Raw genomic sequence first — 25,704 nt, 5'->3', positions numbered from 1 at the left:
TTTTCTTAGATAACTTATTTTCCAGAATCTAGAGAAAATGTAATCTTGACTTCAAATCTCTGTCCCCACCTTGGTCTGCTCCACTATGAGTTAACACTAGCAGTCTTACCTCTGTAATACAAATCAGCGAAAAAGAAATTCAATCTTATTTTAACATAGTTTTTTGTATTTAAATCTTGGTTTTCATTTCAATTACATCACTCTCATAATGGTTCTCTATTTTTCTGAAAGAACTGATCAGAAATAGGCTAAAAGTTTAAATCAGCAGTAATTAAAAAAATACATTATCAGTATGACTTTCTAGCGGTAAATATACAGGGTCAGATCCTCAGCTGGTGTAAATGGTCACAGTTACATTGAAGTCAGTGGAGCTATGACCATTTATACCTGTTGAGGACCTGCCCCACACAGTATTTGTACAATTTCACTTGAAGTTTGGAGCTATGCACCAGGCAGTAAACACAGGTTTTACTTCAGATTCTAAATGAATTGACGAGATATGATGGAATCGGAAGTTAAGTGGAGGCCTTATATGAATTAGTGTTAGAATAAAGAAAAGGAGTACTTGTGGCACCTTAGAGACTAACCAATTACAAGTACTCCTTTTCTTTTTGCGAATACAGACTAACACGGCTGCTACTCTGAAACCTGTTAGAATAAACAGGTTCTTCTGGTAAAGTAGTCATAAACTGTGAGCAATTTTAAAGTATTTACTGTTTTGGAAAAAATAGACCTCTTATTTCCAAAATATTTGACATTGTAGGGTTAAAATGTGTAATTTTAGTGAAGGAAATAAATGATTTTTACAGCAGCATAGGATTAAAGACTGGGCTGAAGACAACAAACTTGCTTCATCTTGGAAAAAGTCTTAATAGTCTGAATATAAAAACAAGTACTCTCTTGTTTTAATTGAAAGCATCAAATTAAATCAAAAGCTCCTTTAGCAATAATGATTTGACTTGGTCACTAGGAGAGTATTTCAAAGAGATCTCTAGCCACTCAGATCAAGTTTTAATTTTTTTTGATGTACTTAAGCTGCAATAATTTACGGTTTAACAGTGTTCTTTATTGTAAAATTATGTTTCTGTTCTTTCTAGGGGAATCTTGGAGATTGCATAAATCTTTGTAGAAAACTTGGCTGCAGGCAGCTGAACTGAAATTAACTGCTGCCTTCTGGCTGAGGAGCACTATTCTAACTTTCTAGTGTGATAGTCTGTAGACTAAATCATGCCAGCTTTATCAACTGGATCTGGAAGTGACACAGGTACGCAAGCTTAAAAGGACTATATGTTCCCCCCTTGTCTTACTTGTGAAGTTTACAATCTTTATCTACAGAAAGATAATTAATTACAATAATCTAATCAAACACACTTTTAAGTTTAACCTCTTCTCCCCTTACTTAGTGTAAATACGCTAAACATCACAGTTAAAAAAATAAAATCCTTCTGATTATGTATTCATCGGAGCAATTTCTTTTCAGTCACTGTCTCTTCTTGGGTGTTTTTGTGGGTTTTTTAAGAAAAAGGAATTAAATCATGTTACATGGCTCAGTGTGTGAAACAGTCTAGACTGTCCTCTGTTTGAGTTACAGATATGAGTGGAGTTATTTCTGAACACAAACTATTTAGTTTTGATTTTTCTCTTAAAAAAATAAATTAGTTGTCAGGTGTCAAAACCCTCCCCCCCCCCCCCCCCCCCGCTATCTCACATAAAGGTTCAGTTTCCATCACTGAGTTTATGCGGTGGCAATACAGTTATAAACATTTTTTTCCCTACCCTTCCAGATTTTTACCCTTTTCAACAATACTAACGTATCTTGAACGTAGACAGAGGCTTAAGTTCCATCTTGCTGACACTTTTAGGAAGGAAAAATCAAATGCCCAAATACAAAATGGGGAATAACTAGCTAAGCACCAGTACTGCAGCAAAGGGTCCACGGGTTATAGTGGATCCAAAAATCAATCTGAGTCAGCAGTATGGTGCTGTTGAGAAAGAGCCAAATGTTATTCTGGGATGTATTAACAAGAGTGTTGTATGTAAAACATGGGGAGTAGTTGTTCCACTCTCCTTAGCATTGATGAGACCTCAGCTGGAGTAATGTGTTCAGTTTTGAGCACCACTCTTTAAGAAAGATGTGAACAAATTGGAGAGAGTCTAGAAGAGAGCAACAAAAATAAGATATTTTGAGGAAATTACTTATGAGGAAAGGTTGCAAGAATTAGGCATGTTTAGTCGAGAGAAGAGAACACTGAGGGGGACATAAGTCACTGAATATGCAAAAGGTAGTTGTGAAGAGGACTGATGACATAAGTCTCTGAATATGCACAAGGTAGTTGTGAAGTGTTTTCCATGTCCATTCAGGGTAGGACAAGAAGTAATGGATTTTGTTTGTGGCAAGAGAGATTAGGTTAGAGATTATAAAAATACTTTCTAACTCTAAGGATAGTTAAGCACTGGAGCAGCATACTTAGGGAGATGTGATTCCCCCTCATCAGAGGCTCTTAAGAACAGATTAGAGGCACATCTGTCCAGGGTTGGTCTAGAAAAGGTATGCTTAAATGTGCTTCAGTGTAGGGGGACAGACTAGATGACCTCTGAGGTCCCTTCCAGCTCTACATTTCTTTGATCCTATGTACTAATAATACTTAATATTGTATGTTCAAAGGTGTATCAGTCCCAACTAATCTTTATAGCAGCCCTGTGCACTAAATAAGTATTTTTTTATCCCCATTTTAGAGTAGGGGAAACTAAAGCAGCAAGATAAGCAAGGTAAAGTGAGTCATTTGGCCCAAAGACACACACTAAGTCAGTGACAAAGCCAGAATTAGAACTTTGGAATTCCTGTCTCTTAACCTTATGCTCTTTCCTTTGAATACACAATAAGAAATGGGAGTATTGTGAAAAGAGGGGATTCCAGAATGCATGAGGAGTTGCATTTGGTTATAAGTCTAACTGGATTTTATGGAGCAGAGATGATTTTTTTGCTACTAGTCCAGATTTTCTCCACATAAAATTAAAATTAACCTTTTTCCTTCTTTCCTTCCTCTGGCTCCTACTGCTCTTGCTGGATTTCAGAAATTTGTTCCCCTCCCTCCCCTAATATACCACATTCCACTAGCATGACAGTTGAGGCCAGCTAGTTTGCCCATGTTGATCTCTAGCTTTGAATTCTGGAGGACTAGTTATAGAGTGTTTGCTGTGAAGGATCTTCTGCTTTGGTGCTTTCTTGCTTTTGTTCACCTGCCTTTGCTGACCTTCAGAGCACCACTTAAGGTCATTTACTGGTATTTGGCCAAATATTTTCTAGTGTTCAGAGTATTTCAAGTAGTGAGCAGAGACGGGCAGTGGAGTGATGGGTGACTGTTGGTATCTGATATAAACAGTGTGGCTTACTTTTATTACTTAAATGAAATAAATGTATTGAGAGGTGGTGGTGAGGGGAACATAATGAATCTGTGAATAAATAAAATGGCTTGGAAAAAGGTATGAAAAATTAATTCCTCAATATTAAAATGCGTGGCTTTTTCTAAAGCACATGTATTGTAATATTTTATATACGTGAAGTTCAAAGCACCCATTCATAATTATGATTAATGGCAAAAGCTTAGTTGTCCCCACAAACCCAAGAAATGTATTAATAAGAATGATTATGCCATCTGTGTCTTACTGCTGAAATAATTTTTTGACTTTGGGCCAGATACAATTTGTTTAGCACTTCAAGGTTTAAAGTGCAACTCTTTACTCGAGGTTCTGGAGGAAGGGATTATTCTTCCACCCTTTCCGTGCAGGGATGGCAGCTACTGTTTGCAGGATAGGAAGATGTTTTAGGTTTTTTGGGAGTTTCTATCCTGGTTTTAATATAACCCTTCCGGCCCCTGACCAGATACACACTGCTGTCATTTTGCTTCTAGTACATCAGCTCTTTGACTTACATCAGAATGTAGAGTTCTGTTGTCTGTGCTAGTCCCTGGTGGGCGAACACTCTTTCTCCACCCCACTATGTAAACATGAATTATATGTTGTGAGATGTAATGGAATCTGAGCTGCTCCAAACTGTGAGAATTCGATCCCTAATTAGTGTGCTGTTTAATGGGGTCAAATAGCACCTGAGCCCAAATTTGCCTTTAAGGTAGGGAAGGCAATTTCATACAAGCAATTAGCCAGCTAAAACACCTAATAACGAAAACAAACCTCTTCACTCCCCCATGTCCTGCACGAGCCCTTACTTAGGGCATGTCTACACTGGCAGAATTATAGCGCTGCTCAGAGAGCGCTGAAGGGAAACCACTGTTGTGTGTAAACACTGTTGGCTGCCTGTGCAATAGCGTGTTGGCACTTGGAGTGGTGCACTCTGAGCAGCTATCCCACAGAGCACCTCTTTCTCTTCTGCTGCTAAGACTTGTGGGAAGGCAGAGGGTGTCGTGGGGCATCCGGGATCCTGTCCCAGTGACCCGTGATGCATTTCTTCTCATCCCAGCAATCCCTGTGCTTCCGTCAGCATTTGGTGCCATCTTTCAGTGGTTTATGTATTGCACGCCCTGCCTCCTTGGGCTGCAGGAATAGATCCTGAGCTGTTCACCAGCATACTGCTCGCTCTGATCAACACGTCACGAGTGGCAGTGGAGTTGTTCCTTAAACTACAAAGGCAAGAGGAGTGCGACGTTGATCTCACCACATGTAGTAGCTACGACACGAGATTGCTTGTGGCATTCACGGAGGAGCTCTGCCTTTGGGCTTGGGAAACAAGCACTGAATGGTGGGATCACATCGTGATGCACATCTGGGATGACGAGGAGTGGCTGCAGAACTTTTGCATAAGGAAAGCCACATTGATCAGACTGTGTGATGAGCTCGCCCCAGCCCTGTGGTGCAAGGACATGAGAATGAGAGCTGCCCTGCCGTTGGAGAAGTGCGTGGTGATTGCACTGTGGAAGCTGGCTACTCCAGACTGCGACCGATTGGTCGCAAATCATTTCGGAGTGGGACAGTCTACTGTTGGACTTGTGTTGACGGAAGTGTGCAGGACTGTTAATTGCATCCTGCTCCAAAAGATTGTGACTCTGGGCAATGTGCGTGACATTGTAGATGGCTTTGCACAAATGGGCTTCCCTAACTGCGGAGGTGCAATAGGTGGCATGCATATTCCAATTCCAATTCTGGCACCAGACCGCCTAGCCACTGAGTACATTAATCACAAGGGGTATTTCTCAATGGTTCTCTAGGCGCTTGTAGATCACCGTGGGCTTTTCACAGACATTAACGCAGGCTGGTCTGGAAAGGTGCATGACGCATGTATCTTTCGGAACACTGGCCTGTTCGGGAAGCTGCAAGCAGGGACTTTCTTCCTGGACTAGAAGATCACCGTAGGGGAAGTCGAAATGCCCATTGTGATCCTGGGAGACCCCGTCTACCCCTTAATGCCGTGGCTTATAAAGCCATACACAGGGCAACTTGACAGCAGCAAGGAGCTGTTCAGCAACAGGCTGAGCAAGTGCAAAATGACTGTTGTGTGCTTTTAGCCATTTAAAAGCCCGTTGGCACTGCCTCTATGGGAAGTTGGACCTGGCCGATGACAATATTCGTATGCTCTGTGCTGTACGCTCCATAATATTTATGAAGGGAAGGGTGAAAGCTTCACTCAGAGCTGGACCGCAGAGGCTCAGCACTTGGAGGCTGAGTTTGAACAGCCAGGGACCAGGGCTATTAGGATCAGGGATGCGATGAGGCAGCAATTTGAAGCTGAAAGCCACTACTATTTATTGCTATGCTCAGGAGTGCAGTGCTTGTAATGTTAGGAGGTGATTGGTGCACATGATGCAATATGTGGGTTTAACATAATTTTATGTTGCTTTGCAGTTCTCTTTTTGCTTTCAATTAATAGAATAAAGAATGCTTTCAAACCAACACAGTTCTTGTATTAAAAGACAACAACTGGAGGAGAGAGTCAAACAAAGAAAACGATCAACAGTGAAGTGGATGGGGGGAAGGGAAGGTCCCAGGAGGAGGAGGCGTCCTGGGATGGCTAAAGATCTGTATATGTCCAGGGATCATATCCAACCGTCTCCTTTGGAGTACAATGCAGCGGGTACTGTACTTAAGCAAGGCCAGACTGCAGAGGGATGGGTGTTGAGTGCAGTGGGTAGTGGGAGTCTTCAGTGCTGGACTGTGAGGGGAAGGACTGGAATGCCGTGGGTATAGACTGGAGCCAGGAGATTGATAAGACTGTGTTGGCGGTGTCGGGCGGGGGTTGGGAAAGAGTTTTGCGACAGCAGCTGCAGGGGAGGGCGACCGCAGAGCTGCTTGCTTTGAAGAGCTAGTATCATCTGGAGTGTGTCTGCTTGGTGCTCCATAACCTTTAAGAGCTGCTCTATAGCTTCATTCTGGCATGCCATATTCTCCTTTTGATTCCTCTTCTCGCTGTCCCGACGCTCCTTCAATTCCTGTTTCTTGGGGGTGGAGTGCATCATAACATCAAGCAGAAAGAACTCGTTAGTTGTTCTTGGCTGCTTTCTAATTCTGTGCAGCCATTTAGCCACCAATAACAAAGGGGGAGGCTGGGCTCCCAAGGTCATCTCTGTGAAGTTTAAATGCAGCGTTTTACAGAAGCAGTATTGTTTGCAACACAGACAATGCTGATTCAGTGCTTTAAAACACAGCCAGTACTCTCACACCTGTCACTTACTGGCTGACCCCAGGCAAGCACACATGAGCCACAAGACTCCCAAAATGGTGAGTAGCCACAGGGGCAGGGTAAATCAGTCTTCCAAGACCCTGTTGTACACTGGGCATGTGGCTCTTGGGCAGAGCCAGCACTGTAGGGTGGGGCCTGATAACCATTCCTGTCCCCACACTTTCCACAGGATGTGATTATTATGGAAGATATCTTGCTGCTGAGGGTGAGCAGGAAATCAAGGGAGGGTCTTCTCCAAGCCTGCGCCTTCTGCCCTGGCCCCTATGCGGCTCGCCTGTGTGCAGCGATGGTGTCTCTCTCCCCCGCCCCACCCCCCGGTAGCACAGTGGCATGGGAGAGTTACCGTTCATGGGGCAAGAAATAAAGCAGCTCTGCGGCAGCGGATTGCCCAGTATCTCCATGAGAGTTTCCTGGACATCTCTGAGGCAGATTGCCATGAAGTGAGGGAGTCAATCAACAGCCTGTTCCGCCGCTCAGACTAGGCATGCGGTGGGAGACAAGCCTGCTTTCTGCAACCCTCCTGCCCTCAACAACTTGTTTCAGTGATTCCCAAAATCAGATCCACTTACTAGGGGCCACCGAAGTATCCACAGTGGTCTTCACAGTGGAGGTGGGGTTGCTGCCGAGTATCACGTCCAGCTCTTTGTAGAACCGTCAGCTCGTGGGTGCAGCACCGGAATGGCGGTTTGCCTCCCACGCCCTGTGCTAGGCGTTCTGCAGCTTCTTCACTTTGACCCTGCACTGCAATGAGTCCCGGTCATGGCCCCTTTCTGTCATGCATTGTGAAATCTGTCTGTAGGTGGTATAATTCCTACGGCTGGAGCACAGCTGGGACTGGACAGCCTCCTCTCCCCAAATGCTGATGAGGTCCAGCAGCTCGGCATTGCTCCAAGTAGGGGATCACCTGGTCCATGGAGCAGGCATAACCACCTGGAAAGATGTGCTGAGACCACTGCATGCATCACCAAGCAAACAGGAAGGGGACTTTCAAAATTCCAAAGGAATTTACGGGGTGGGGCTGAAGGTTGGTCACCTCAGGGCAAGGCAGTAGAGTTCAAACCGATGACCAGGGAGGTGAGAACAAGCATTGTGGGACACCTCTTGAAGGCCAGTCGCAGAGCTGTAATTGTAATTCACGGTGTCTACACTGCCATCGCAGCGCTGTAGCCCCGGCGCAGAAAGCTCCACGCCTCTCGTTGGGCTGTTTTTTTTTTTTTAAAGCGCTACAGCTGTGTAGTTTCTGCGCATTAAGTGGCTTGGCAGTGTATATATCTTTGGAGTTACAGTGCGGAAAGCTGCTTTAGTGCGCAGAAACTTGCCAGTGTAGACAGGGCCTTAATTAGCACATTATCTTTGTGATGTCACCTTGTCCTTCCTTCAATTGCTTCCCTGCTCACTTATTATCCTTTTGTTATCCTTTTGGATGTCTGGAATTATCTTTGTAAGCTCTTCACAACATGGATCGTAACTCTGTAAACTGTTTTGCAAAACACCTGGGAAAGTTTCTGTTGACAAAATATATGAGGTATTATATAAATAAATATGAGGTATTATATAAAATATATGAGAGTAGAGTAAACAGTGCTTGTTGCAGCTTCTTAATGAATTTGGTTTTATGAAAGACGCACCAAATAGTAATTTCAGTCCCTGCCAACCTGATCAGAATTTGAATTGGTGACATAGAGGTGAAAGGTCCAGTCTCTTTACCAGTCCCAGATCACCAAGTCTTCCCATATTTTCCATCTTACTTTCAGCTTTCTTGGAAGACATTATTATAGTATTCTTAAGTTACACATTTTTAACAAAATAAATGCTTCTAGAGAGACACTCAGAAATGACAAATGTAATTCAGTGTTGTCTTAAAAACTGAACTTCAGTGTATTCCTGGTGATCCATTTTATTATAAACCTTATTGTTGGATTGAGAAAATTTTTGTTTTAAATGAAGATTAAAGTTAAACTTTGCTCCAGCACTACGTAACTCACAGCTGCCTGAGAATCTCAAGATGTTCTTTGTTTAAACCTTACTTTCTTTGAATTAAAGGAGGAGTATATGATCATTAATTTTACTTTTTGCTTCTTGTTACTTAGTGCATAACTTTTGAAAGGTTTCAGAGTGGTAGTCGTGTTAGTCTGTATCAGCAAAAACAATGAGGAGTCCTTGTGGCACGTTAGAGACTTCATGTATTTTCCGCTCCATGCATCTGATGATAAATTTGTTAGTTTCTAATGTGCCACAAGACTCCTCCTTGTTCTAACTTTTGAAAGGGTTGTTTTAATTTTTGAAAGTCTACTTTTTCTGCAGCCTGTTTGTAAAACTGGGCAAATATCTAGATTAATTGATGTACCCCCTTGAAGACCTCTGTGAACCCCCAGGGACTACACGTATCCATGGTTGAGAACCATTGCTCTAGTGGACTGACAGGTTAGAGGGTTACAGTGCAGTGAAGTCTTGCAACCCTTGGTCAGAGCTGCTGAGATCTACCTCTAAAATGTCATATTACAATGAAGTGGTAAAGCCTGTATTTGCTAGCATGAAGCTGTTAATCGTGCTGTATGTTTATCATGAAATACTCAGAGGACTACTGCCAACATTTTCAGGTGTGAAAGTTGCTAGGGGCTCCACAGCAAATGTAACTTGCAACTACCTCTAGTTACACCATAGTTCAGGTTACAACACCACTTTCCCAAGTTTCCAGACCACTTGAAGTAAAATCGGTCTGAAAGTTGATGCCAGTTGAGACAAAACTCTCATTGGCTTCAATGGGGCCAGGCTGTCATCGTTGATTCTGGAATGATCTCTGTCTCCATCAGTCAGAGGCATTAAATGATATGTAGGCTTGCGTTAATATGAAAGATGTAGGAAGCTAAGATAAACCTGGCTAGCAGTAATTGTTACCAGATTTAATCCTTAAAAATTAACCTTAGTGTGATGTAAAAACTGCACCTGAACCTTGGTTACTTTATTAGCAACATCTTCATGTTGGTTAGTAATTTCATACCACTCTGAACAAATTTTCCAAACTTCTCTAAGCAAGTTAATCCTATTAAAAACATCTGTGATAGATTCAATCAGCAATATGGAATTAAAGATGTGTGCTGTTATATTTACCAATGGTAAGTGTCTTAAAACTATTAAATTACTTAGATACAATCTTACCTTTAACTTGTAATGTTTGACAGCTGGAACAGTTTTTACTTTATCTTTTTGAAAGAAGCAGCAAGGAAACTTTAGTTGTGCAATAGCTTCAACCAATAGCAGGGAGAGTTGTTTTTTGATCAAAAGACTTAAGAAATAGCTGTTTTTGTTAGAAAGCTATAATCGTATGAACAGTTTGACAGTTTCTAGTCATGCTGGCTGTCCGTTGACTGGAGCAGACTATTATGTTATAGTGTAAAATGAAAGAATGCCAGAACCTAGATTAGCTGCAGAGTATTGTATACATCAACTGTCAGAGGAAACAGAGTAGCAGTTGTGTTAATCTGTATCTGCAAAAAGAAAAGGAGGACTTGTGGCACCTTAGAGACTAACAAATTTATTTGAGCATAAGCTTTCGTGAGCTACAGCTCACTTCATCGGATGCATTCATTGGAAAATACAGTGGGGAGATTTATATACACAGAGAACATGAAATAATGGGTGTTACCATACACACTGTAATGAGAGTGATCAGGTAAGGTGAGCTGTTACCAGCAGGAGGCCGGGGGGGGGGGAGGGAACCTTTTGAAAACATTCGAAAACCTGTCGGAGAACACTTCAGTCTCTTTGGTCACTTGATTACAGACCTAAAAGTGGCAATTCTTCAACAAAAAAAACTTCAAAAACAGACTCCAATGGGAGACTGCTGAATTGGAATTAATTTGCAAACTGGATACAATTAACTTAGGCTTGAATAAAGACTGGGAGTGGATGGGTCATTACACAAAGTAAAACTATTTCCCCATGTTTATTCTCCCTCCCCTCCCCCGCGTGCTGTTCCTCAGACGTTCTTGTCAGCTGCTGGTAATGGCCCACCTTGATTATCACTACAAAAGGTGTGTGCCCCACCCCCCCCAGCTCTGATGCTGGTAATAGCTCACCTTAAGTGATCACTCTCGTTACAGTGTGTATGGTAACACCCACTATTTCATGTTCTCTGTGTATATAAATCTCCCCACTGTATTTTCCACTGAATGCATCTGATGAAGTAAGCTGTAGCTCACGAAAGCTTATGCTCAAATTTGTTAGTCTCTAAGGTGCCACAAGTCCGCCTTTTCTTTTTGTCAGAGGAACGGTGCTGTGGCTTCTCAGCCCAGCTTCAGGTCAAGGACTGGCTGTTTTACTGTTAGTCCTAAAACTGTTAATCTAAGTGACATTTAGTACTTATAGTCACTGAAAGCCTGCCATGCTAATTTCCAGTTGCTCGACATAGAACAGCTACAAATGTTGAAATATTCTTTTGCTCTTTTGTGAAACCTGTGTAAAGGGAATTTAATGTACCCTGGATTTCAATACTAGAAATATGTGAAATGTTTGCCACTCATTCAAATCACTGTTGTATTTTGCCTAAACATATCCTTGAGACATTGTCTAATTGACTATTTTGAAATGTGGGTATATTTTCTTACTGATTTGAACACACAACTTTTGTTTGTGCTAAGTGTTATACTCATTAGGTGAGACATTTTTTCCTTCAGTATACTAAGTGATATATCCAGCTTCACAGTAAGTTTTTAATGCCTAAAATACAATTTATATCAGTCTTTTTGACTGATGCATGAAATCCTACTGATCGCGGAGCCTTTTGATACACTGTGGAACACAGTATGAAAACTGAGGTTCATGGTAATCAAATTAAGTTTTCCAGTAGCTTTGGGCTCAGTTCAGTAATAAATAGTCTTGACCCCTGCTGTTGGAAGGCTTCATTCAATCCTTAAAGGGAAACTGTTGTTCCTCTTTTGCAACTGTAAAATGCCACATTAGGTATTCCATACCACTCTTCCCCAATGCCAGTTCCCTCACTCCCTCTTGCAAATCCTGTGAATTTAGAGTTAGTGCATTAAGCATGCTCAGTGAGTCTCTCTCCCAGACAACCTAATGCTGGAGTGAATTTTTTTTTACTATATGCCAGATACCTCTTTGGTGTTGATGAGGACTTAGATGCAAATATTTGGTGAATGAGTCATCACAGCGGATGTCTATACAAGTGGCCAGTCAATTAGTTAAGAGCATTCTGGATGCCACAGTATGCAAACTTCCTTTGCGGGCTTGGGGTGGGGGTAAAGCGACTGGCATTTTGAAAAGGTAAACATGGGCTCTTTGCATGAGAGTTTCCACTGTGTTAGTTTGTGCTCCCTAGGTCACATTATGTCGGTATTATCATTATTTTGTTGCTATTGCAGTTTTGCATAGTGTGAATGATGTGATAGGAGTATTTTAAAGTGGTAGTTCACGTAGACTTGATTAATTTTCAGAATATGATACCTGCTGATATTATGTCTAGCAACTACGTTTTGATCTTCTTAGTTTATTTTAAAACCGCATTGGTGATCAGCTCAAAATAGGCATAGGGACTCTGCAGCATTTTGTCCTCCACTATGTGAATGCAAATGGAAATCAACTATTCAGCTCAACTCAGTATTGGGATGACTAGATGCTATAAAATTGGGACGACGGTCCCAATATTCGGGGCTTCTTTTTATATAGGTGCCTATTACCCCCCACCACTGTGCCGATTTTTTACACTTTCTATCTGGTTACCTTACTCAAAATGAACTGGTAAATCTGAAATACACACGTTAAGACCAGTAACTGTTTCGAACAACTGCAAAATATTTACCTCCTGTAGTCAAAGTGGGTTTTAGCCCACAAAAGCTTATGCCCAAATAAATGTGTTAGTCTCTAAAGTGCCACAAGGACTTCTCATTGTTTTTACTAAAACTAAAGGCTTTCATTTTACAAGAAAGAGAACTTAATTTAAATCCCCCCCCCTTTTTTTAATCAGGAGAACTCCCATTCAACATTTTCTATCATAACATTATTTTCAGATAGGTTCTCAAATTAATGTAATTCAAAGTAATGAAAGATAACTACAAACTTTGTTTAAAAAAATTCTGCATGTTGGTTTTTACTGGCCTGAGTAGGTTTGCAGTCTTGCCCTTTAAAATCATTTATGACAAAATTGCAATTCATTATTAATCAGAAAACAGCAAAATGAGACTTAAATAAAATCAATATTAACATTGGAATTCTGTTTACGATATACCACTCATAAGGATATCAAAATATGACTATTTCTTAAAACTAAAAATCCAGTAGCCTGTTTTTTTTTCCAAATATGCTGATCACCCTCAGCAGTCATAGACTTCATTGAGAATTGACACTGTGTTCAGTTCCTCTGAAAATCAGGCTGGTAGTGAATTTGTGGAAAACAAAATGTGCAGTTGTTTTAAAAAGTCACTTTTAAATCTAGGAACGAGTTAATCACTGTGGCCCTGATCCTGCACATTGGTGAACTTTATGTACTGTGAGTAGTCCACGTATATGAGTGAGACTGCCCACAATGCATAAAATTAAACATGTATGCAAGTCTTTGCATAATTGGGGCCTGAAAGATTAGTCTGTCTTAATGCATGTGCATACTGTATACACTGTATTTTTTTTACTCAGCTTGTATAGATGCACTAATCTTAAATACCATCTTCGCAAATATTTTTTTTAGCTAGTCAGTGTTAGTGACTTTGACTACCGTACAGAGCAAATGATGTCAATATCATAAGCAACAAAAGCACAAATTCTGTTTTATTTTGGGTCACTAAAATGTTGTCTGATGCTTTGTAGAACTGTAAAAGTATACTTTAAGTGTGAAAAAGTAAGCTTGTTATAAATGGCAGCAAACAGTGCTGATTATTTTACCTTTGGCAAAGTGGAAAAATTTAAAGGTTGATGTGTCCCAGTTTATTAATACAATAAAATTTTACAGTGTTGTTCTGGGCTTAGATATGTTCTTTAGGGTTTATTACCCCTTAGTTACAGTAAAAAGCTTGGTTTTAAGCGTGGCATTATTATACACCATACTAATTCAGAAAACTAATTAACAAATGAAAGTAAATGCTCATCCAGTTGTTTCAGCTTTTTGAAGTTTTTTCTTATGCTACTGCTAACAAAGTTAATGTTTTCTTGTAATATGTAAGAGTGATGGAACGCAGAGACCATATTTTTTTATCATTTAGTACTGGTTTATAGCTTCCACAGGCTTGTCCTAATAATGAAGCTATGAAGGATATGACAAGAATGGTGATATTAAATTTCTCTAGACTAACAGTAAATTTTTCCATTCTGATGTCAAGAATGTTGAGCATCTGGAATCTGCAATATGAGTGGTTCACTATGGGAACACTTTCATCAATTATTTAGCCATTTATTCTTCTCCTAGGAACTAGTGGTCTTCTAGAGAATATAATACTATATAGGAAACAAGTTGTAGAATTGGAAAAGAGTTTTTTGTGTCCTGTTGCTTCTGATTTAAAGCTTTCCATTATTTTTGAGATTTAAATTGTATTAGATCTGCAATTTAATTTGTATTTAATTTAAAATTTGTAAATAAAACTTGCCAGTATGATACATTGTTCTCCTGATTCAGTAAGGCAAAATTATATTAATTAGGTTTAGAAAAAACAGAAGGACACACTGAAGACAGGTACAGATGTGAGTCCATAAAAAAGTATATAGAATTTTCTCTGCTAGCTGTTTAACGAAGGATGACACCAGTGGTTCTCAGCCAGGGGTACTTCCATGGGATACGTCAACTCATCTAGATATTTGTCTAGTTTTACAACAGGCTACATAAAAAGCACTAGCAAAGTCAGTACAAACTAAAATTTCATACATACAATGACTTGTTTATACTGCGCTATATACAATACACTGAAATGTAAGTACAATATTTATATTCCAATTGATTTATTTTATGATTATATGGTAAAAATGAGAATGTAAACAATTTTTTAGTAATAGTGTGCTGTGACACTTCTGTATTTTTATGTCTGATTTTGTGGTCTTCCATGGGTCTTCCATGGGATACGTCAACTCATCTAGATATTTGTCTAGTTTTACAACAGGCTACATAAAAAGCACTAGCAAAGTCAGTACAAACTAAAATTTCATACATACAATGACTTGTTTATACTGCGCTATATACAATACACTGAAATGTAAGTACAATATTTATATTCCAATTGATTTATTTTATGATTATATGGTAAAAATGAGAATGTAAACAATTTTTTAGTAATAGTGTGCTGTGACACTTCTGTATTTTTATGTCTGATTTTGTAAGCAAGTAGTTTTTAAATGAAGTGAAACTTGGGGGTACGCAAGACAAATGAGACTCCTGAAAGAGGTACAGTAGTCTGGAAAGGTTGAGAACCCTTGGACTACACAGAATTTTGAAATACAGCTCAGATTTTCCCTTGAAATGATTTCCTTTGTCCCAGTGACAGATAGCCGTGGTCCCTACTCTGCCGACATTTCCCTTTCTTTCACAATTAGTGAAAAGATTGCAGGGATAGGTCCTTTAAAGGTGTGCCAGGTTGATTTAAATCTTGGTTTTAGGTAATGTAAATTTTATACTGCCATAGGCAAAATTATTGTATGCAGTGTAGTTGTAGCCATGTTGGTCCCACGATATTGGAAAGACAAGGTGGGTGAGGTAATACCTTTTATTGGACCAACTTCTGTGGGTGAGAGAGACAAGCTTTAAGGCATACACAGAGCTCTTCTTCAGGTCCTGAGACTTTTCTCTCTCACCCGCAGAAGTTGGTCCCGTAAAAGATATTACCTCAACCACAATGTCTAATAGGCAAAATTATGCAATAATTTGGTTTTATTCCCTTAAACGTTCTTTTTATCAGCTGAATTGAACTTCATGTCATTGTCTCTGCAGAATCCAAAGTCCTGATGCAATTCATCATTACCTTTAAAGTCCTTAGTTCTTGAATTAATAAAAGCCTAATGGAAATATATTGTAAATATTTTTCTACAAGAACAGTACAAAACTATCTACAATACTTTTTCTCTTCATTCAGTCTTTCCAGGGTACAGGCATTGTTCAGTTTATGTATAATATTAGGTAGTTTTGTTAACCAGATACGACAAAAATCAGTAATGCGCATACTAGTACGTAGCATTAGGAGCCCATCGTTATTGAAGTTGACATCTGTTGTTGCCATTGGATTACTGCTATTTCATTTCGTTATTTAGCTTTACATTTCTTTAACTTTGAACACAGTTCTTTCCCCCAAGCCTTTGAAAAGGCAGTGCTGGGCTAAGGGCAGGAATTGGGGTATTATGATTTGAGATTGGTGTCTAGAGTAGTGGGGAAGTCTTTTTCCTTTGCAGGTTTGCAAAGTTGTCGTGTGTGTGTGTGTGTGTGTGTAAATTGGCTGGTATTTTTAAAATGTCAGTCACCTTGAGCCTTTCGGGAGGTGGTTTATTGTCTAGAAATCTATATGAATTTATGTATTATATGTAATCTGTGTACTGTATTGTGCCTTTGAACTGTGAAAATATTTTGATTCTGGGAAATTGCTACAGGTACTCTTTTTTTCCTTGTTTCAAAATAGAAGCTGGTCAGCCTGTAAATTCCTGTTTGTTCTTCTTCCTTTTCCTAACTAACTAGATTTTCTTTAACTTGATGGGCACCTGACCAGAACAATTGAAGGGTAGAAAAAGAAACCATTCTCTGTAGAGCTATTTACAGTGTTGCCAACCCCAAACACTTAAAAATCATTAGTCAAGCCAAGTCCAAAATCTTTTTTTTTTTTTTTTCCAAGAAGGGTTTTCATTTTTTTATCCATCTGGCTTTTGAACATTTTGGGTATGCTCAGGTCACGTTTTCCAGTTTTCTCCACAACCCTGAGGTTAGAAACTCTAATTCAAAAAGTAAGCTGAAATTCTCATGTTCACGTATTTCTAGGAGTTGGGGTTTAAAGGGAAACATCACATTAATTGACTGTCTCTAAAATTGTGAGACTGGACAGCACTGCACTTAGGATAAAAATGCTTAGAATTTAGTTAATGTGGTAGGGTTCCGCCTTTTATACTCTGTGTCCTGTGGAGAGTTATGACTCCAAAAGCCATTGCTTTGTTGTGAAAAGTTGTCCTCGTGGAAGTAAAGGAGGTGAAGGGCAAGAGCGTACACCTGACCTTATCTATGGACAGGTCTATACTAGAAGCGCTACATCGGTGCAGCTGCAGCGTGTCTGGTGAAAATGTTTTCTGCTGCCAGGAGAGTGCTTTCTCGTTGGCATAATTACTCCACCTCTGCGACAGGCAGAAGCTATGTTGGTGAGAGAGAGTTTCCTGCCGATATAGTGCTGGTGTGGACAGCGCTTAGGTCACTGTTACTTGCATTGCCCAGAGGGTTGTCTTTTTCATACCTCTGACTGATGTAAGTTACATCAACTTAAGTGGTAATGTAGAGCTGCCTACCAAGTTCTTCTTCGAGGAGTGTCCTTGTGGGTGCTCTGCTTTAGGTGAACCTGCGCCTGTGACTGGAAAATTTCAGTAGCAGTGCCTAGTTGGATTGTACATGTGCTGTCCCTGTCTCGCACCTCCTCGCACACCTCATAGCGCTGTGTGACCCGCCTTCCCCCTTAGTTCCTTCTCTACCGCCCTTGGCTTGAGACAGAGCAATCGGCAGTGACTCTAAGTTTACCTTTGGTTTAAGAATTAGTTTAGATTAGTAGCTTTTAGAACTCAGTTTAGCTAGTTACTAATTTAGCTGCCTTTTAATATTCCTCATTTATTTTTTATTAAAAAAACTTTTTAGTAGATTAATTATCATTTCTTATTATAGCCTTTAGTATAGTGTAGATACCTTCCCTCAATGGGAGAAACCCTACTAAGGGACATGCCTGGATTCTCGAGTTTTAAATGCTGCCTAGCTTGCCGAGACTCAGTCCTGGTTTCTGACAGACACTTGCAGTGTGTCTGCTGTCTCGGCAAGACACACATGCTGCAAAAGTGCTCCCACTGCCATAATCTTAAGACTGGTGGAGAAGTTTCTGCACCCAGCATCCGATCCGGGATCACAGACCCCTCCTGGACACCAGTCTCCAATGGCAGCATCTGAAAGACATTCCCCACCACCATCTCAGAGGAAAGAGCACTCCTCCAAAAAGATGGCCAAGAAATGTGCTACGACCGCCCCTTCCCGGCGCCTAAAAGAGATGATCCCTGACCCCTCAGATGCTACTGGTACCAACTACACCGAGGCCGACTACGTCTGAGGCAGCGGGACCCACAGGTGCCAAAGGTACCATGCAAACCAAAGACCCTAAGTGGGCAGGCTCAGAGAGAAGCAGCAAAGGGGAACTTGCCATCCCTTCCTTGGTACTGCTGGAGCTATTCAAACATGTGGGACCAAGCATTGTTGGAGTCCACGGCATCACCTTCTACCACCATGGAACATAGCTAGGATGACCAGACAGCAAGTGCGAAAAATCGGGACGGGGGTGGGGGTAATAGGAGCCTATATAAGAAAAAGCCCCGAATATCGGGACTGTCCCTATAAAATCAGGGCATCTGGTAACCCTACTCATAGCGCACAGTCCTTGGTACCAACAACTGCCAATTTCATCGGCACCACCAACAAAACCCTCCTTGGTACCAAGATGCAATCAGTACCACAGAAATTTCTGTGGCACAAAGACCTTCTAGTCTTTTCAGCACCGGAATCTCTCCTCCTTGGTACCAGTGTTACTTCAGCATGCTCATTATGTTACCAACCTACACTGCTATGTAGATCAGCTTCTCCTTTCTCCAGTGTTGAGGAGGATGATTAGGAAGGGGAGATCTACTTTTCACTTCACTCCTTGCCCATTCAGACAGTCACCAGACCAGGTCCACTAGAACAACGTGAACACCACTCCAGACCTGAAACACATGGGTGGTGTACACACATCCATGGATGCTGTCAGCAATGCCATTCCCACATCAGTGGCCCTACTGGGACCCATGGGTGGCATACCGTCAACACTATTCTAAACTTCTTAGTATCCCCAGGGACAGGACAAGACATTCCCCACCACACTCGGTACCCGGACCCTCTGAAGCCACGGAAGAGCCACTCAAAGGACTGGAAGAGACTTCTGATCAGGAAGTCACCCTAGCTGCCAATTTTTCAATCTCCTCTCTGGACAAAGCCATCATACTCCCACTACCCATGACAGGTGGTGATTTTAAACAGTTCCCAGAGCTGTTTAAGAGGATTGCAGAATCACTAGAGATACCACTGGAAGATGTTGCAGAGTCCCAACATAAGTTGTTAGACATCCTACAAACATCAACTTCATCCAAGATTGCTCTCCCAGTAAATGAGAAGCCAAGATTATCTGGTAGACCCCAGCAACAGTTCCGCTCACTTGTAAAAGAGCGGACAAAAAATATTATGTCCTTTCCAAGGGAATGGAATTTCTGTTTTCACATCCCACACCCACACATCCCAAACTCTGGTGGTAGAGGCTGTGCATGAATGGGGCAGACAACATCACTCTGGATGCACTCCATATGATAGGGACTGGAAACTATTAGACCTCTTCGGGTGCAAGGCCTGTTCATCAGCGACCCTACAGTTCAGGATTTTCAATTATGAGGCACTAATGGCCAAATACAACCACTCCAAGTATTCAAAGATGTCTAAATATATTATTCATCTCCCTGAGGACGAAAAAGAGCAATTTAAAGCAGTCATCTTGGAGGGTCACCTTCTAGCTTGAACAGTCTTACAAGCCTGACTGGACACAGTGGCATGCCCATGGCCAAGTCATGCGCCAAGCTTCCTTGCTCCACTTCTCTGGGTTTCCCAAAGAGGTACAATCCAATGTTGAGGATCTCCCATTCGAGGGACTGTAGCTGTTTGCAGCTAAGGCCATGTCTACACTTACAGTGCTATGGTGGCACAGCTGTACCAGTATAGCTGCGTCCTGCAGCGCGTGTGCTGAAGGTGCTCTATGCCGATGGGAGAGAGCTCTCCCGTCGGCATAAAAAAAACCTACCCCTCTGAGCGGCATAAGCTATGTCAGTGGGAGAAGCTCTAGTGCCGAAGTAGCACTGTGCATACTAGCACGTATGTCGCTCGGGGGGTGAAATATTCACTCCCCCAAGAGACATACATTTTGTCGACAAAGACGGTAGTGTAGGCAAAGCCTAAGACAGATGAGTTGCTCCACACACTAAAAGACTCAAGGTTGGCTCTTCGATCCTTTGACATCTACGCACCTACACAAAGAAGCAGAAGAAATACTAGTCTGTGCAAAGAACAAGATCTGTGCCATACACACAACCACAGAGGCAATATGACCCTCAAAAACATAGACAGAGACCCACAAGACTGAGATCCCTCCCATTCAGTTATCAACATCCCAGCAACCCCCTTCTAAGCAAAAGTTTTGAGGGTTTGATTGAGGCCCCGAGATGCCTTACAAATTCTCAAGTGCTGGAACCATCCACAACCATACATCCTTTTGGAGACCATCCGTCTCCATTCCACCCAGCATTGCAGACCATCAAGTCAGACAAATGTGTACTAAAAATTATCTAGACTGGCTATTCAATCCAATTTACCTCCATCCCCTCACCAACTCTCCCTCCTCGACCCTCTTCAGGGACCCTTCTCACAAGCACCTACTGCGACAGGAAGTAAACCATCTCCTGCACCTGGGTTCTGTAAAGCCAGTACGAACACAACACAGAGGGAGGGGCTTCTACTCCCATTATTTCTTAACCCAGACAAAAAACAGAGGCCCATTCCCAACTGAAGGAAACTCAACAAATTCGTGAAAACTCAGTGATTCAGTATGGTCATGCTAGCAACGATAATTCCAGCACTATAACAAGGGGACTTGTTCTCAGCCCTCAACCTCCAGTATGCGTATTTTCATATTGCAATACACCCTTCACACAGGAGCTTCTTCAGATTTGTTCTGGGTCAAAATTGTTGCCAATACAAAATACTTCCTTTCGGCCTGTATATGGCTCCACGGTGTTCTCCAAAGTCTCTCGGTGGTGGCAGCTCATCTCCACAGACAAGGGATCATAATATTCTCCTATCTGGTTGTTTGCTTACTAAAGAGAAAAGTAAGAGAAAATGAGAAAAGGCCTTAGGAACTATCCAAAAGACAATAGCTCTCTTCACAGAGCTGGGCCTACAAATAGATGAGCAAAAATCAACACTCATGCTTGTACAGAGACTAAAATTCATTGTGGCTTAGCTTGATTTACTGAAGGCCACAACCTCTCTGCCACCACACAGATTTGTCACTCTAGTCAGTCTGATCACTACAACACAAACGAGCCCACGTTCATTGCTCAAGACCTGCCTCCATCTATTAGGCCATATGCCAACAACGATATTTATTGTGAAGCATGCCAGGTTACACATGCTCTGCCTTCAAGGCTGGCTCAGGACAGTATATATTCCACAGACACAGTGTAAACAAGTGCCTTACAAAGTCAAAGTAAAAAAAACTGCTCTGTTGGGCTTGACCACACAACGTTTGCATAGGAGTCACCTTTGCACAGACTCCTCTATCAATGATACTCTCAACGGGTGCTTCTCTGCTAGGTTGGGGGCACGCTTGCACAAACACACAATCCAGGGCAGGTGGCCCCCTCAGAATCAATATTGCACATAAAGCTGCTGGAACTATGAGCAGTCTGCCATGCGTGCTCACACTTCCTGCCCATGATCAGGGGCAAGACCATAAAGGTTTTGACGAACAACATTGCTTGTATGTTTTATATAAACCGACTAGCGAGGCATGGTCATACTCCCTATGCACAGAATCGATGCGATTATGGAACTGGTGCATCCGCCACAGCATTGATATCTTAGCCTCCTGTTTACCAGAATGCCAAAACACCACTTTGGATGCTTTGAGCTGAAAATTTTCTCAGGACCACAAGTAGAAAGTAAACAGCTGGGTACTACAGAGTATATTAAAATGCTGGGGGTTCCCAACTATAGCCCTCTTTGTGACAACCCAGAATGCCAAGTGCTCAAGAGCAGAATTGGGACTCCAGTCCCTAGGTGATGCTCAAATGGGATGCACCTTTACTGTGTGTGTTTCCCTCTCCTCGTTCCAGATGCGCTGATGATGGGTTCTACTCAATAACAATCCAAAGCAGTGCAGACCGACGCATTTTTATTTTCATCATCTGAGTCAGATGCCACCAGCAGAAGGTTGATTTTCTTTTTTGGTGGTTCGGGTTCTGTAGCTTCCGTATCGGAGTGTTGCTTTTTTAAGACTTCTGCAAGAATGCTCTACACCTTGCCCCTCTCAGATTGTGGATGGCGCTTAAACCTTGGGTTGAGTGCTGTAGCTGCTATTAAAAATCTCACATTTAAACCTTCTTTGTGTTTTGTCAAATCTGCTGTGAAAGTGTTCTTAAAACGAACATGTGCTGGGTCATCACCCGAAACTGCTATAACATGGCAGAATCCAGGTAAAACCGAGCAGGAGACATACAGTTCTCCCCCAAGGAGTTCAGTCACAAATTTAATTAACGCATTTTTTTTTATTGAGCTGTCATAAATATAAAGGGAAGGAAACCACCTTTCTGTATACAGTGCTATAAAATCCTTCCTGGCCAGAGGCAAAACCCTTTCACCTGTAAAGGGTTAAGAAGCTAGGATAACCTCGCTGGCACCTGACCAAAATGACCAATGAGGAGACAAGATGCTTTCAAAGCTGGAGGGGGGGCGGGGAACAAAGGATTTGTCTGTCTGTGTGATGCTTTTGCCGGGAACAGATTAGGAATGCAACCTTACAGCTCCTGTAAAGTTAGTAAGTAATCCAGCTAGAAATGCATTAGATTTCCTTTTGTTTAATGGCTGGTAAAATAAGCTATGCTGGATGGAATGCATATTCCTGTTTTTGTATCTTTTGTAACTTAAGGTTTTGCCTAGAGGGATTCTCTATGTTTTGAATCTGATTACTCTGTAAGGTATTTACCATCCTGATTTTACAGAGGTGATTCTTTTACCTTTTCTTTAATTAAAAATCTTCTTTTAAGATCCTGATTGCTTTTTCATTCTACTTAAGATCCAAGGGTTTGGGTCTGTGTTCACCTGTACAAACTGGTGAGGATTCTTATTAAGCCTTCCCCAGGAAAGGGGGTGTAGGACTTGGGGGGATATTTTCGGGGAAGATGTCTCCAAGTGGCTCTTTCCCTGTTCTTGGTTTAAAATGCTTGGTGGTGGCAGCATAAGGACAAGGCAAAGTTTGTACCTTGGGGAAGTTTTTAACCTAAGCTGGTAAGAATAAGCTTAGGGGGTCTTTCATGCAGGTCCCCACATCTGTACCCTAGAGTTCAGAGTGGGGAAGGAACCTTGACATGAGCGTAATCAGCACAGAAGCATGTCCTCTGGAATGGTGGCCAAAGCATGAAGGGGCATACAAATGTTTAGCATATCTGGCACTTAAACACCTAGCAACATTGGCTACAAAATTGCCATGCAAACGCCTGTTCTCACTTTCAGGTGACATTGTAAATAAGAAGCAGGCAGCAGTATCTCTCATAAACGTAAACAAACTTGTTTGTGTTAGTGATTGGCTGAACAAGAAGGAGGACTGAGTGGACTTGTAGGCTCTAAAGTTTTAAATTGTTTTGTTTTTGAGGGCAGTAGTGTAACAAAAAAACTACATCTGTAAGTTACACTTTCACAACAGAGATTGCACTATGGAACTTTTATGATGTGAATTGAAAAATACTATTTCTTTTGTTCATTTTTACAATGCACATATTTGTAATAAAAATATAAAGTGAGCACTGTACATTTTGTATTCTGTGTTGTAATAGAAATCAATATATTTGAAAATATAGAAAAATATCCGAAAATATTTACTAAATTTCAATTGGTATTATATTGTTTAACAATGCGATTTAATCGCAATTAATTTTTTTAATAGCAGTTAATTTTTGGAGGTAATCGCATGAGTTAACTGCGATTAATCGATAGCCCTACTTTTTATATAAAATCTTGGGGCTTCCCTAATGTAAACAATCAAATATGATTGTGTTTTGTTTGGTCTGTGTTTTCTGCCTGTTTTGCACCTAGATATGGTACTTCATCTGTAAATAAAATGCAATGTTCATACTGTTTGTGTTATAGCAAGTAGCATACATGTTTATCTCTTCCAGCATGACCAGCCTTTTGAGAAAATTAGACAGTCCTTTAATATTCCACCAAAAGTTGAGAAAGGGAAGGGTTTCACAAGCTATTTCATTATCTCCACCCTCAACCTTCGCAATCCAGTATCAATGGGACAAAAATGTGTTCTTAATAAATTGTTTTAGAATTGTCAGATGTGACAGCATCTTTAAATATTAGAAACAAATTGTTCTGTATATGTCATAACTTTTTTGCAATAATGGTCTACTAAGCATTTTAACCTGCAGATAGTGAATATGTATGGCATCCAAATTGATACAATTCAGAAATTCTAGCTAAAGTTGTAATGGTCAATCATGAAAAGATACATTTCTTTGTATAACACATTTCTAATGTGTTGAAAAGGCCAGATACCTAAATCATGGCCCTAGTGTAGCAACAACAAGTTCTTTAAAAACAGCCCCTTCCTAATTTGCCAAGTCTGAACAATGCAGTTATGTGAACTTTTGATGATTTTTTTTTTAGTAGTCACTTTCCATCTATACAATTTGTCAACTGTTGTATTCTTTACGTCGTGTCTTAATCTTGAACCCCCATTGCAATAAAAATAGTATATTAACATACCAACAAAGTGTGTTTAAAGAATGGTGTAATGTATTAATTTTAGAGAAATTCTGAGTTAAGCTTGAAACGACTTCATCACAATCTTAACTTACATATTCATAGCACTATACACGCCCCCCCCCCCCCCCCCACAGAGATATCTCTTAAATGTGACCTGAAAGGGATTTTTAAAATGCTAGTTATGCCCATTCTGTTCCTTTGTGTTTTCCTGTGTGCCCCCTCCCTGCTTTTCTATCCCACTTCTAGCTTTTGCCTGTCATGCTGTCTGGAGTGGCTTATGACCGTGAGTGCCAACCTTAGGGCAGACTGTCAAAAAGCCTTTTCTTAGAGCCATGATAATACCGTCTTTATTCTTGAAGATGTTGTATCTCTACATTCCTCCTTCAGCAAGAGGTTCTGTATTTCCTTATCAGCTTTCTGCAAGTCCACAATGTCCAGCTTTGGCTCATGGTCTTGGAATCTTTAGCCTGCACTTTGTAGGCCTCTTCGTCTGACCTTGTCCAGAGGAATTTGTCTCCCATTAAATAAGCTTGTTTTGGAAGCTCGTCGACTGTTGTTAAGCTTTGAGATCTCTGTCTGATCCTCTCTGTGTGCCTTTACTTTGCAGAGATATGTATTACGTTCCCTGGAGGTGACAAGATTCCAGGCGTGCAAGAGATATTTCGCATACGCTTCCCATCTGAGGACATCATGGATTGTTGGATCCACACTGGCATCCATTCTGTCAATGCTCTTACCACCCAATCTGACTCTGAACACACAAAAAGGTTACTCTTTGGATCGGCAGCATTCAAGACGGCCAACATTGCAATGACTTCTGCCTCCTTGGCCGAGTAAGGTAAAATGGTACCTTGCATGATGGTCTGTGAACTAACCTGAAGGGCAGCATATCTGGCATGTGGCTTGTCATCTTTGTAGAAACAACTTCCGTCTACTACCTAGATGTCAAAATTTTTCTCTTTGGCCTCTTGATGTGCAATGCCTATTTGAAGAGTGACTTGACTTGTTTGATGGTGTCTGGGGAAGAGGGCATTCATGCTCCTCCCCTTGTATTAGAAGAGCATAAGGTGCAGATAGTTGAGATGTTTTTATTAACCTTCACATTTCGGTTGATCAGGCTAAGGGTCCACCCTGCTAATCTTGGGTTGGAGACCCTCCCTTCATTAATGCGTCTTGAAAGAACATACTTGATGGGAGTATGTATTGTCTTGAGGATTACTGGGGCATACCGATC

At 41.2% G+C, this 25,704-nt stretch overlaps 1 protein-coding gene across 5 annotated transcripts in view; it reads left to right on the top strand.

The window, feature by feature from the left end:
- The window catches only part of MPP7 (MAGUK p55 scaffold protein 7), a 344,361-nt gene that overhangs the window by 97,404 nt on the left and 221,253 nt on the right, over positions 1-25,704 (top strand). For 4 of the 5 annotated variants that reach the window (XM_074946145.1, XM_074946143.1, XM_074946144.1 and 1 more), the window contains one exon: positions 1,098-1,264. The exons of the other annotated variant lie outside the window; for it this stretch is intronic. In XM_074946145.1, coding sequence (XP_074802246.1) covers positions 1,228-1,264 — 37 coding nt within the window. In that variant the 5' untranslated portion in view covers positions 1,098-1,227. The remainder of the gene's footprint in view (positions 1-1,097; positions 1,265-25,704) is intronic. 5 annotated transcript variants of the gene reach the window in all.

This window comes from Natator depressus, chromosome 2 (genome assembly GCF_965152275.1).
Source record: "Natator depressus isolate rNatDep1 chromosome 2, rNatDep2.hap1, whole genome shotgun sequence".
In the NCBI taxonomy this organism is placed as follows: domain Eukaryota; kingdom Metazoa; phylum Chordata; order Testudines; family Cheloniidae; genus Natator; species Natator depressus.
Note: the sequence above shows the minus strand (reverse complement) of the source record. Positions and strands in the feature narration are given on the sequence as shown.